Genomic DNA, 14,425 nt, shown 5'->3' on the forward strand with positions numbered 1-14,425 from the left:
CGAGATCAGCCTGAGCAATAGCGAGACCTCTCTACAAAAAATAAAAAATATTAGGCAGGCATGGTGGTGCGCACCTGTAGTCCCAGCTATTCAGGAGGCTGAGGCAGGAGGATCACTTCAACCCAGGAGTTCAAGGTTGCAGTGAGCTGTGATGAGGCCACTGTACTCCAGTCTGGGCAATAGAATGAGACTCTGTCTCAAAAAACAAAAAAGCAAAACAACAAGAAAACAAAAAAACCCAAAAAACAAACAAACCCCCAAAACAAAAAAATTTCCAGTAGTGGAGGAGATTTCACTTTGAAATGACATACACCAAGCAATTGACTATGTTTCCAATATGACCTTTATTGAGCAAGTACTGCTGTGACGTTTAACATCAATCAACATAAGGTTGCAAACTGTGCATGTCAACAGAGGTTCTCCCATGAACAAAACTCCACTTTAAATGCACCAGTGAGGTAAACATAATTATTCATATATAGCTTTCTTAAGGCTAAGAGAGTTCTGTGTTTCATTTATTATTTTTGGCTCAGTTGGTACTTTGCATAATACATCTCAAGACATCCCCCCAAGTGCCCCTCTTCCAACAGCTTAGGAAATTGGCAAATTCCCCAGGTACTTACAATGTCATGCATTTGAATCCCCCAAAGACTGAAGAGGGAGCACCCTGAGCTTGCATGCAGTCCCCTCCTATTGCACAAAGTAAAATACAATGTCTGGAGCCCCCATGGGAGAACCCGTTCTGTTTTGAAGCTGCCAATCACATGCATTTTGAAATTTGTCATATGGCTTAACTTTTTGCAATGGACTCAAAATCTTAGTCACCCTGGGTGACCTCCTTTACTATGGCGTGTGAAGTGACTTTTTCTACCTTTTTAGTAGACACTAATTTCTCCTCAAAGGTTTCTTCATGCTCTTCAACCTTTTGAGTGACGGTGACAGATTTAGTGATGTATTTGGTAGCACCATCTCCCCCCTCACTGATTTTTTCTACCGTTTTGGTCACCACCACTTTCTCCTCGCTTCTGTCACCCCCTTTCTTTTCATCTGCCGGGCTCAGGTCTAACCCATTGGTGACGACCCCTTTTTCCTCTTCTCTACCACTGCCTTTTTCCTTGGTTTCCTGCTCTTCCTCCTCTTTTCCTTCTACCTCCCCATTGACAGCTATGTCTTCCTTCTTGGATTCCTTCAAACCTTGGTCACCCCCTTCCTCCTCACTCCCTCCCTCCTCTGCTTTCTCCTTCCCCTTCTTCTCCTCTTCCTTGACTTCTTTCTCCACGTGTACCTTTATTGATTTGGTGACAGTGACCACCTCCTCCACGGCCTCCTTCACCGGGGACTCAGCTTTCTTCTTGGTGGGCACATCCTTTGGTTTCTCTTCCTTTTTCTCCACCTTCTCTTCCTTGGGTGATTCCTTGGGTGATTCCTTGGGAGATTCCTTGGGAGATTCCTTGGGAGATTCTTTGGGAGATGCCTTGGGCGATTCCTTGGGAGATTCCTTGGGTGATTCCTTGGGAGATCCCTTGGGCGATTCCTTGGGCGATTCCTTGGCTGCTTCTTTCTCTTCTGCCTCTTTCTGTTCAGCTTTGCCCACCTCAGCTTCGGGTTTGGGCTTCGCCTCTTCAACTGGTGATTTTGGCACAGGGGACTTGGCCTTTTCCGGCTTTCCCACCTTGGCTTCTGCCACCAGCTCCTCCTTGGTCACCACTTCCTCACGCTTTTCCTCAATCTTCTTTTCCTCCTTGGCTTCAGCTTCCTCTCCTTCGCCTTCAGCCTCAGTTTCTCCTTCTTCTTCCTGCTCACCTTCCTCTTTCTCACTGGAGCCTTCCTTCTCCGAGCCTCCCTCCTCAGCTTGGTCTGACTTAGCCCCCTCATCTTCCTCCTCTTCTTCTTCCTCTTGGCCTTCTTCTTCCTCCTTTTCCGCTTCCTCCTCTCCTTTAATTTCAGGTGCAGCGGCTTTCACTGGCGATTTCTTGGCAGCTACAGCTTCTTCTTCAGCTTCTTCTTCCTCTTCCTTTTCTCCTGCCTCTTCCTCCTTCTCCTCTTCTTTCACGGACACGGCCAATTCCTCCGCAATGGCGGTCAGGGCATCTTCCATTTCCGACTTCTCATCCTCCACCTTCGTTTCCTCTATGATCTCCTCCACAAATTTGTGTTGGACCTTTAGCTTGGGAGCCTCGACCTTGGTTTTCTGAATCTTACTGGATATTGTGACTGAGGGCTGGCGGTGCGTATACAGCGGCCCAGTGATGCTTCCTGCAAATGTACTAAACCTGGTCTCTTCCCCCTCCAGAAGTTTTCTAAAAGGAGAGAATCAAAGAGAAGTCATAATTAAAATCTCATGGGGCCTTCTGAATTTCGTTACATTATGGATAATGCAGTAACCACCTTTGGATAAATAGAACTACATAAGTGAAAGATTCCATCATTCCAGTGTAATACCAGCTGTCATTTCACTGGCATATTGTGTCATATTCGGTGACAGATAGATTCCCCTGGACTGCCATACAGTTGCCCCCTGCAGTAACTAACTACGCCCAATGGTCCACTAACCACACCCAGCCACTAAGTCTCAGCCCTGCCGCAGAGATCTATTTGGTGCAACACTGAGAAGTTCCCTAGCGGCCAAAAAACAAAACAACACAAGATAAACAAACACAGAAAGAAAACCCAAACCTCAAAACCAAACAACTTAGTGACCTTTTTGAGCATTTGGACTTTCAGGATATGCATTAATTTCTTTCTTAGCAAATATGATGTTCAAAAAAATTCACAAAACTGTTAAGCATATTTCAGAACTTAGGCTCGGTGCTAATATGAGTGTATCAAGTTATAAATTGGTCTGTAATTTTAATCATAAAGTGTCTATATTGGTAGTAGAAAAACTGTTTAACCAAGGATTTTGTCCTTTGAACTTAGTCAACAGCAAGGGCACATCAGTTGGTAAATTTATAATCTATTTCTCTATCTAGAAAGAGATCATACATGTATACATCTATATATCTAGATTTATATATATCTATATATACATATCTATAGATCTATAATATATGAAGAGAAATATACATGACATATATCTAGACATACAATCTATACAACTATATAATAAACTATAATATACCTAAATTATCTACATATGTAAAAATAAATATATCTGTATTCTAATATGTCAATCTGTATCTATCCTCAGCCAGATGATGGCAATAGTAAGCTATAACAGAGAAGTAGAATGTCCTGGTGTTTGTCCTTGACATTATAAATTTGCAAAGCTGAAACCACCAGATCAAATATTACAAACTAAAACTCCATTTGTGCTTCAAACATTCAAAAACATTTTTCAATAAAAAGTTTAAGCCTATGCATTAAAATTAATGGCCGCCCCTTGCCCCCACCCCTTGTGATCCAAAGCCTTTTATTTTTACTAGTATTCACTCTTTTAAAGCTGTATAAAAAGTGGCAAAACTCCATTTGCAATTCTTTAGAATACTTTAAGTCAGCAGGAAAACCAGGCGCTGACTTGACGCCCGCACCCTGCCCGCTTCAGCTTCAGCGGGGAAGGCTCTGCGTGAACAGCCACCGCAGTGCGGTTAGCATTCCGGCCACGTACGCAGCGAGCGCCCTACCTGTACGCAGCGATCTCGATATCCAGGGCCATCTTGACGTTGAGGAGATCCTGGTATTCCCGCAAATGACGAGCCATTTCCCACTTTGTGCCCCGAAGCTCATTTTCCAGCTGCTGGATGGTGTCCTGCAACAGACACAGGGCGTCTCCGCAAACTCGTCTTTCCAAACAGCAACTTCCTTTACAGACCGCTTGCAACCGCTCCCCCTCCCCCCCTCCCCAGCCCCCTTCCAGCTGGGCAAACCTCGCAGACATCACCGTCAGCCCCATTCCCTCGCCCTTTCTTTTAATTTACATCTAAGGAATTCTTAAACAAAATCAATAAGGCAATAAGACATTTCCCGGGCACATCATGCGCTGACACCCGTGGACCGAGAACACATCTCAACAGGGAACACACATGCGTGGAGAAACTCCGTGGCTGATCGGGTCATTCCCATCTGAGCCCTTTGGGCTGAAGGCAGTTTTGGGAGGTGTTCCATCACTGCCGGAAAAGTAGAGAATACGTGCGTTTCTACATAAGCTATCTTAAAGTTGCTTTATTAACTACCGAATGCATACCTCCGACTTTAAACGTGCAAGCGTGCAAAACTGGAACTGGCGAGGAAAAGAAGCCCTTTTTTGAAAAAGGTTAGAACTCTTAGGCCTCTGGGGCAGGTGGGCGGGGGAGGAGCGTGGAGGAGGAGAAGAGGGGCGAGGACCCTTCCACAACTGCTAGATCTGCGGCGCGCGCGCACTGGCGAGCGGCCACCAGGGAGCGCGGCTGAGAGGGCGCCTGGGCTCGCGCCCGAGTGTCGGGCGCGCGCGGCGCTGGCGCTGGCGCAGGCTGGCCGCGCAGCCGCGGTTCCTACCTGGTAGCTGCTGAGGTCGTGGTTGTGGCGCTCCTCGATGTCGCTGAGCTGCCGCTCCAGGGACTCCTTGGTGCCGCGCACTGACTCTAGCTCGATGCTCTTGGACTGCAGCTGGCGCCGGTACTCGGCGATCTCTTCCTTGGCGGAGCGGATGGCCTCCTTGTTCTGCTCGGCCGCCTCGGTGAGCTTGGCGTAGCGGCATTTAAACCACTCTTCGGCCTGGTGCATGTTCTGGTCGGAGTGGCACTCGAGCTGGGAGCGGATCTCCTTCAGCGCCGTCGAGATGTCTGTCTTCAGGTAGTCTTTGCGCTCCACCGTGATGTGCGACGCCTGGATCTGGGCCAGCAGGTCGGCCACCTCCTCTTCGTGATTGCTCCGCAGGAAGGCCACCTCATCCTGCAGCGACTGCACCTTCTTGTCCAGCTCCACCTTGACCATCGACGCCTCCTCGATGTCTTTGCGCAGCGCGCGGATGGCCGCCTCGGTGTCATCTCGCAGCCGTGCCTCCTCCTCGAAGCGCTCCTTCAGCCGGTGGATGTCTTCCTCCAGGTGGTCCGAGTCCAGCTGTACCTGAGCCTTCTCGTGGTTCACCAGCTCGAGCGTGGCGCGCAGCTCGCGGATCTCCTGGTCGTACGCGTCGCCCAGCTGGGCGTGCGAGGCCTGCTTCTGCCGCAGCGCCTGGATCTCCGCCTCGATCTCCTTGTTCTGCTGCTCCAGGTAGTGCACCTTCTCGATGTAGCCGGCGAAGCGGTCATTCAGCCCCTGCAGCTGCTCCTTCTCGTTGGAGCGGGACAGCTTGTAGTCCCCGCCCGGCCCGGAGGCGCCGTTGAGCAGGGACGAGGACTGGCTGAAGTCGAGGCTGCTCTCGGCGGAGCTGAGCATGGCCGAGCTGTAGGCGAGGCGCGGGGCGAGCATGCTGCGCTTGTAGGAGGAGGACACGGTGCTGGGCGAGCCGCGGGACCACGACTGCGAGCGGAAGCCGCTGGACGGGGAGCCGCTCAGGCGGCTGAAGCTCGAGCGGGTTTCGGTGACCCGCCGGTAGGCGGACGGGTTGCCCAACGAGTCCAACGTGTAGCTCATCTTGGAGGCCTTGGGGCGTGTGGCTGTCACAGCGTTCTGCTGGCCCCGCCGCAGCCCATTTATAGCCGCGGCGCTGGTCCCGGGCCAGGGCCCCGCCCCGTGGAGGCGGCGGCCGAGGAGGCGGGGACTGCGGGTACCGGGTCGGGGAGGAGGGGAGGGGATGACGACTTAGCGGTGATTCAGCGCCCGCTCCACGTGGGCCACGCCGCATCGGACCCTGGACTTTACTGCCTGGGTCCCAGCCTCTCCACCCACCAGGGCCACTTTCCGGCCCAGACCACTTGTCGCCCCTCAGTCGCCTTCTTTCCATTTCTCACTTTCCGATTGCATTTTACACACGTGGTGCCAATATCCACCCATTCAATGCCCTTTCTTTGTCTAGTCACTCTCCCGCCGCGCTGGCAGCTCTGCTCCGGACCCCCTGGTCCCCCATAGCCCTGCACACTCTTATCCTCACGGCTTTCTCTTCTTTTGCCCTGTCCCCGACACTTTTTTCTTTACCCATCTTCTGTGCCTAATCACTTCCCTTCCTTTTTGTTTGGGGCTCTTATCCCTCCCGCTCTGGCCTGCTCTCGTCCCGCTCCCCCCCCCCCCCCGCCCTTCTCTCTAAGCCCCTTCCTCTGGGACCCTTTTCTTCCAATCTTTTCCGTCTCCCTTCTCCTCCCTCCCCTCCCCCTACATTCCCTCTTCTCCCCTCCCCCATCCTCATCTTCCCCTGCCTTCCTCCCCTTCCCCCACTCCTTGTCTTAAAGCAGCTGGAGAGGAGCGCAAAGGAGCTGAGTCTAGAAGAAAAAAAAAGACTTTGAGGAACGGTCGGCCAGAAGGCTCCGGGAAGGGGACAAAGAGGACAGGCCGGGGTAGTTATTTGTATTAAAAGTGGGATGTGGCGCTACATTCTGCTTAACGTTTGGGGGACGTCCGCAGCTTCCGCAGGGGTACAAGGTAAGGCGCTTGTGCTCGCTATGGCGCCGGCAGCACCAAGGACAGCGCCCAGGCCGGCGAGCGGGAGGTACAGCTACCCCGGGGGCTTGTCACCCAGCCTGGCCTGTTAGCTTGGCAGGGAGCAGGGGGCTCTCTCCCCGGTCTTCTCCCGGAGTGAATACAAGTAAAACCTGTTTGTAGTGACTCTATTTGCAGGGGCCAAGCTGGAATCGCACGCTAAGACTTCTCTGCAATGCAGGGTTGGCACAAGGAACAGATTGCAGGTTTTGAAAACAACCAAAATTCATTAAAGTCAGTTAACGAAAATATGTACTTGTAGCCCAGTTTGAGTTTTCTAACATATGATGGATGCAGGAAAGCAAGAAATACAGGGCCTGAAATTTGAAGGTCAAATATTCCTTGGAAAGGAGAATTTGAAATCTGATATGAAAAGTCCAGGGAAGCATAGTTTAGGATAAGTTTGGACACAAACAATTGCCTTGTCATCTGATGGTTTAGTACTCCCTATGTGTAACTGCAATGACAGAAAAGGCATCTGAGTTAATTCTAAATTAATTTAAAAGTTGCCAAACAGATTTACCACAACCTTGAATAAAACCAGATAAATTTTTCCCCCTTTTAAAATGTAATATATTTCTCCTTTTAGATTTTAATAATTGGATTGGAATAGATTTTCCTTATGTTTAAACATGTTTATTTAAACAAGGACTCTATACAGACTTCCTGCTGTCTGGTGCACTCCTAACTGTTAAAATGTCCCTTTATTTTGGGTAATGCCTTGCGGGTAATTCGGGGTGGAAAAAGTTCAGAATACTGCAAGACAAAGTGAAGAACGGAATGTATAACTAAGGACAGTGCTGAGGCCACAGGCACAAGTGGTAAATGCTTGCTATGGGTGAGAAGGAACTGCTGCTTATAAAAAGTAGAGACTTCAGACTTAAATAGCTTGTTTTTGCAGCCTGCGTTCTCCAGACTCTGTTTTTATTAAATGACAGGGTCATATTAATCAGTATGTGTAATCAGAAAAGGCGTGGGTTTCTAGAGGTTTTATTTTTTATTTTTATAAGTCCCCTTGGCCCATTTGTATTAAAGTAGCAATAATGTTTAAAATAGAAGGGGTTAATTTAGGGAGTTACTTTTGGTTCCTTAATGTGAAACTGCAGCATTGCAGGCTGTGTGGGGGAAGGATGTTCTAGTTTGCTGAGGGAAGGGTTATCTCCAAGGAAGGAGATCCCGTGTCTCAAGTTGTTCAGAGAGGCAGATGACAGAGTGAGGGGATTGGCTTGTGACTACTATAAAAACAGGATTTTCTGGTTTCATTTGGATAAATAAAGGAAGAGAGTAAGAAAACTCCCAGCCTTCTGGACTCAGCAAGATGCCATCTAGATAAGGCCAAATGCTAATTATGCAGTAATTTTGTCTTCTTACTTATTACTTTCTGCTTGTATTAAAATATATAAAAATCCTTGGCGATTTCATGTTGCATGTTCGCTGCAAACACTTTCTGCAATGAGAACACATGGTTAACCGGCAGGCTTCTGCTGTTAGTTTTCTTTAGGGCTTTGCAAATGAGATGACTCTGCAGAGAGACATTTACAAGGAAACACATGTCTAACTTCATAATTAGCCTGTTTTGCCTTGTATCTAAACCAGTCCAGAAATTGTTCAGCTTCTAACTGGTTACAGGAGGAGGAAAATTGTTTGTTGCGTACAAACAAAATAATGGCCAATTACTCAGGCTAACTCTAGTGCCTACAGCTTAGAATCATAACTCCAATGTCACATGATGTATTGTTCAATCTGGGCACTGCAGGATAATGCAAAGAATTATAACAGTCACTTTATTAAGGAAAAACAATTCCCATGACTTAAAAATGAAGGTCCAGTTCCATGTTTAGCAAAATGTTTTATGTCATGTTAGACTCTTTCACTTTAACCACTCTTCCTAAAGGTGATTTGAAGGTTATACCCGTCAGTGAATTTAGTATTAAAACTTTTTTTCAAAAAGCTATCATAGACATTTTTCCCTTTTTGTCTCATAGTTTTGAAGAACATTTGTCACCTTAATATTTTTCACAGAAAGAAATGATTTTGCATTTTTTGTTACCCTAATGACACTAAAGCTATGGAATCTTCTTAAAACATTAACAAGAGAGAAAACAATTTATCTGAATTTACCACACTGCATTGGTGGAAGTGAGTTGACTATAATACTTTTGTAATTTTTTCCAAATTGGGGAGTTACACATATGATTCAGATGTCAGACATTTTAAATGAAATTTATCACTGGATTGTTGTTTCATAAACCATAGTCTGTTTTGAATCACTTTACAGAGCATGCTCCAATCTATATGTTCCTTCAGTAGGGAAAGTGCAAATGTTGACTTGGTACTTAAGAGATAGCCACTGTGAGGTTTTTTTTTAGATAGCCACTGTGAGGTTTTTTTTTTAGGGTATCATCTAATAATAATGGGAAATATATCCTTTGCATAATGGGTGTATTTATCGGGCCAGAAAATAAAGATCAAAAAAATAAGAAGTTGGACATTTTCTCCCTTTCCCCCCATTTCCTTACTATTCTTCTTTTAGAGAATGTATATTTTTTGATACACAAAAATGCAAGGAGGATGGGATGTGGGAACTCGACAGCAAGCAAGATACTCCAGATGGAAGATGCCACTGTCAAACTGGTAGGCTGAATCTGTCCAAGATTAGATGATCTGTTCTTTCTCTCAAACTACTGTGATGTCTTGAACCTTTTGCCTAGGGTCTGATTCTAGAACTCATGACAAATAATTATTTATAACCTGTGCTTTGGTAATTATTTAAGGGGTTGTTGCTGTAGGAAGCTAGGGATGTACTCTGCTGGAGCAGGAAACACGAGAAAATACAAAAATATAGTACTTATTTCTGCTTAAGCCTCAGGATGTCAAACTTTAAAAGCAACTTTGACTTTTGGGTTTTTTAGTTTCAGATGTTGAAAGCAAAATAAAAATATCCTCAGGGGAGAAAGGCTGTTTCTTGTCAGGAAAATTGGTACGTGCATGTTTATATCCCTATTATCTTTGATTAAAACAAGCCCATCTGGACCACAGTTTCCCTTTTCTGACATTAAACCACTGAAATGGTGTTTGTTTCCCTTGCCAAATATTTTGTCCATTAAATAGTGCCTTACATTTCTGTCAGTTACTGTTTTTATGAAGTTAATTGGAATATTAAAAAAAACTTAAAACATTTAATTTTTATATTATTCCAAATATTAACCTAATCAGTTTCGGAATTCTGTATCAGGAAATTTTATGTTTCATAGGGAAGGATTTAGCTTTCGGCTTTAACATCGCTTGCTGATTTTTTTGCTGTGTAATGCCTTCACCCTGCCACCGTAAACCGGTTCTATGACAGCCAGAAGAGGAAGACTTGGAATTTAAGAAAAGTATTTAGTAGAAGGGCGATTCAAAAATAAAGTTGAGTAGATGCATAATAAAACAGTACTGCTATACTAACTGTCAGCATGCTTTTAATTGAACACATTGGCGTTACCTAAAAAGCAGTAGATCCTGATGATATGCACTTGAATTTTTAAAACCCTGCATTGCACGTAACTTTGCACCAGTGCAGCCATGGAATATTTATAGCCTATTTTATCCTGAGCTTACCAAGGCCTGACTTAGCAAGAGACATGATTCTTTTATTAGAAACTCTTAATTAAAATGAGCTTTGTAAATCTATAGCATATCAATAATCTTTGGACCAAATTTCTGAAAAGACCTAAACCCGGGAATATAAAATCAAAAAGAAGTCTTACCTAATAATTAAGTCTCATCGTCCCAGGACTGGGTTATTTTTTTCACCATTTCTGCAATTCTAAAAAGCAATATTCTTTCACAATCCTCTGAAAATGGGCTCACTGTCAGCTCTCTCGTCACTTAGATTGCCAAGAACATCATATATTTTAGAATATTTTACTTACTTTTTGGTTAAGATTAATATATAGAGAGTGTGAAAATGCAAAAAATGCAGAGAAACAATAACTTAAGTATTTTCTAGTCTTTTTCTCTTTAATTGATATATAGGTGGAATCTTTCTGTTTATATAACTCCATGCCTTGTTTTGTAAAACCAATATAGCTGAATAAGTAATATTCTATCTTCAGAGGGAAGAACACAGTCTTCTTTGCCATGAGATCTGGGCTTTAGTTAGGCATGTAAGTTGCATTTTCCTCCTTAAAGAAAAGATTTTTAAAGACCCCTTAGATAAAGAAGAAAATAATAATGGTAATTAATAATAAAAATAGATGAGGAAAGCCAAATTGTGTCTGATATTCATTTCTTTCTTCCTCTCTGTCTGCCTCTCTCCTTGTTTATTGAGAGGAAAGTCATCATGAAGTTGAGGGTGTTGGTGGGACAGCCGGAGGTGGTAACTTGTAATCTGGCCTGGTCAGGCCTGAATACTGTATTTCTTTCATGCTTAGTGGTACCCTGAATCCTAAAGCCACCATCATCATCACCACCATCACATTTTTACATGTGAACAATGCTTTACATCAACGAAGCAAAACAAAACAGTGTTATCTCATCTGGCTTGAGCATGATAACCAAGGTAGAGCACAAATTATTATCCCCATTTTATAGTTGATTAAATTGATTAAAAGATTTATTTGTCCAGGGTTACACATCTGGTACATGGTGGAGCCTGGACAAGAACTAGATCTTCTGACACCAGTGCTAACATTTAAAAAAAAAAAAAAAAAAATTCCTTTAATAGGGTATCAAATCCAGTCTCAACCGGCATGAAGAAAAAAATTAAAAGGAGGCAGATCATGGTCCTATCAACGACAGTAACTGGTATTTGTTAGGTGCTTATGATGTGCTGGCATTGTGCCAAGACTTTACTACGTTATCTCATTTAATTGTCACAACAACCTTTTGAGATGACACTATTATTATCACCATTTTGTAGAAAAAGCAAGTGAGCACAGAGGCACAGAGAGGTTAAGTACCACACACAGCTGGGAGGTGGTGGAGCGAAGATAGGAATTTGAGAGGGATGATCTTTACCGCAGTTAGCAGCAGACCATGCAGTCCATCCTAAAAATCTCATTTAAAAGCTAATTGTTTCACTGTTAGGTCACGTTAGAAAGACCCAAGGCACAACTATGCATTCTTTTGCTGCTTTTTTTCTATTTATATAAAAATAAAACATCTTCATATTTTCTCAGATGAACATTATTTCGTGGTTTGTGACTTTATTAAAGACATTAAAAATGAAAACTTTGAATTACTTGTCTGTTATATTTCATTCTAATTTTCTATGTAATTTGAAATATATCTAATTCATTTATTCTAGTCCATTCTAGTCTAATTCATCTATTCTAGTCCTAATCATGTATCTTGGTATCTATTTATCACTTAAATTTACATGCACCTTTGGTTTGGTTTTTAGGAGTTTTTAATTTGTACCATACATTAATTAATCATCATATCATTTATTTAATACATCTATATATTTACACATTTAAATTCAAAAGACCATCTTTTAATTATGTATTCATAATTTTTTTTGTAGATGTTAAACTCTTTAAACTAAGTCTACTTTGAGAGATTCAATAATACGCATTTGAATCTTGGCAGAAGAAACAGCTTGGGCCACGATCTTCATCAGTGAAGGTTTACAATGGGACGGTTGGCAAGGAAGCAGCTTTTTAAACCTATTAAAACAGTGAAGAGCCAGCTATGAATAATTTTAAGTGAATCTCTTGATCATCTATTTTATATACTAAAATCAGGGCTATGGGACTGTAATTATATAGGTTGCCTGGAGACCAGACTTAATCCATTTTTGTTATTTATGGGACAAATGCTCTGACTCACCCTTACTTCCATTTGTGTAAATCTGCTCTGATTTCTGCATTGTCAGATAGGGTCAAGGAAGAGAACCGTTTCTCATTTTTTCCCCCAGCAAAAGTTGACCTTGGAAAGAAACAACATCTATCCCGTATTAGTCACGGTAGCAATCGGCTTCTGGATTTCAATTACATAAATTATTAGGAACTGGATGCCTAATGAAGAAAATCCTTCCTTAGCCCCCGTGACTCGTTTAATATGATTTGTTATGCTTTCTCCTGCTTCCTGATAGTATCTGCGGCCCCTTCCTTCTGTCATGCTCAATAGACCTTGGAGACTTGATGCACTCTTGGAAGTTCCTGTGGATGAGACACTTGTGTGCTTTCCTGCACAAGGTATGCTGATGTCATGATCAAGCCATTAGGCGTTTATGGAAGACTCACATCACATAAGGGAGATCCTTCTGCTTCTGGTCTGCCAGTCTCATTTATGCTCCCATGACCTGGTCCTAGGAAACCTCCAATTATCCAAATCCTTTCCCATGTTTTACGGGTATGCATTTTCCTCCTCTCAGTTCCTCAAGCTCATCGCTTGTGGTCTAGTGGGATACCACCACCTGCTGGTCATTTCAATAATATCGCAACGCTCGGGCTAACCATCAATTCTAGCCAGCAGGCACCAAGTCCTATCTGTATTTGTATATCCCAGGATGTTCTGCTGATAGTGAGTGCCCATTAAATATGTGTTGTGTGAATGAGTAAATGATGTTCTACCTTTTTTTCTACAACTTTCATTCAACAAACACTCAGTCTCTTTAATACCAGGCTCTGTGCTGGATGCTGGGGAAACACATGAAAGGCAGGATCCTAGCTTGGATAGACAGGAAAATGAAGACTTAGTTACCATGGAGGAACCATCTCTAACACAGCCATCATTTTCTCTTCTTATAAGGACATCAGTCATTGGATTAGAGCACATCCTAAGGACCCCATTTTAACTTAATTACCTCTTTAAAGGCTCCATTTCCACATACAGTCGTATTCTGAGATGCTGGGCGTTAGGGCTTCAACATGTGAATTTTGGGGGGACACCATTCAGCTCATACCAGGATCCTTAATCACACCTGCAAAAGTCTCCTTTTCCATGTAAAGTAGCCTATTCACAGGTGGGGGTAATGGATATGGACATCTTTAGAGATGGGCATTATTCAGCCCCACACAACCTCCAAAATATAAAGTATAAGAGAAAAAACCAAATTTAAGGGTTAGGGGATGTTGGACACCGGAATTTGCACATGATGAATCTGGGATGTCTATGAGGCAACCACGTAAAAAGTCTTCCAGGTTGTTGAATTTCCTTGACTATAGAGAAAGGCCTCACTGCCCACTCTATAGGACAAGCAGGCTACTCCATACGGTATAGCATTAATTATATACAGTATTTTTCAATAATTATTTTACTCAGGTTGGTCTTATACTCCTAGTTAGATTGTAAGCCCCTTGATGCTATCATCTTATAACTCGTTTGTATCTTAACCATCCCAAATCTCATTTTCTTCGTTTGTGAAACAGCGATAATAGTGGTACCCACTTCCTAATGTGGTTTAGAGGATTAGATGAAGTCATGTGTGTAAAGTGCTAGTGCCTTTGACAGTGCTCAATAAACAGTAGTTATCATTACTATTAATATTATTATGGTGATCACGAACCTCACCTCCATACTGGTTGGTACAGCTCTGGGCATATGGTAGGTTTTCACTGTGTACTATGAAAGGTTAAAAAGAAGTATATCATATAACCCTTTCATGAAGAGTTTAAAGACTTGTCAGAGAGACAAGAATTTGCCTAAGGTAAAGAGACACTTCTCTTTTATTCTTGGCAAATTGATGCGCTTTAGCTTACCAGGTTGGCAATAAACATGTTAGAACAAAGACGATTGCAAACTTATTCAGTCAGAATGTTGCTGGGGACTTGATTTCAGGCAAATAGTTTAATGTCAAGACAACAGAAAAATTTAATTTCTCATATGACTGAGTATGTGAACAGGACGCCCCCTATCTTTCCTCCTCAAAGTTTCTTGCCTACAG

At 43.4% G+C, this 14,425-nt stretch overlaps 1 protein-coding gene across 1 annotated transcript; it reads right to left on the reverse strand.

Annotated features, from left to right (window-relative positions):
• Positions 1 to 817: 817 nt before the first annotated feature.
• On the reverse strand, positions 818 to 5,553 carry NEFM (neurofilament medium chain). Its single transcript, XM_069485127.1, has 3 exons — positions 4,474 to 5,553; positions 3,624 to 3,748; positions 818 to 2,300 (listed from the first exon to the last, which is right to left on the reverse strand). Exons 1-3 carry the CDS (start codon positions 5,551 to 5,553, stop codon positions 818 to 820), a joined length of 2,688 nt encoding a protein of 895 aa, XP_069341228.1.
• Between the last annotated feature and the right edge of the window lie 8,872 nt (positions 5,554 to 14,425).

The sequence above is a fragment of the Eulemur rufifrons genome, chromosome 12, assembly GCF_041146395.1.
Source record: "Eulemur rufifrons isolate Redbay chromosome 12, OSU_ERuf_1, whole genome shotgun sequence".
In the NCBI taxonomy this organism is placed as follows: domain Eukaryota; kingdom Metazoa; phylum Chordata; class Mammalia; order Primates; family Lemuridae; genus Eulemur; species Eulemur rufifrons.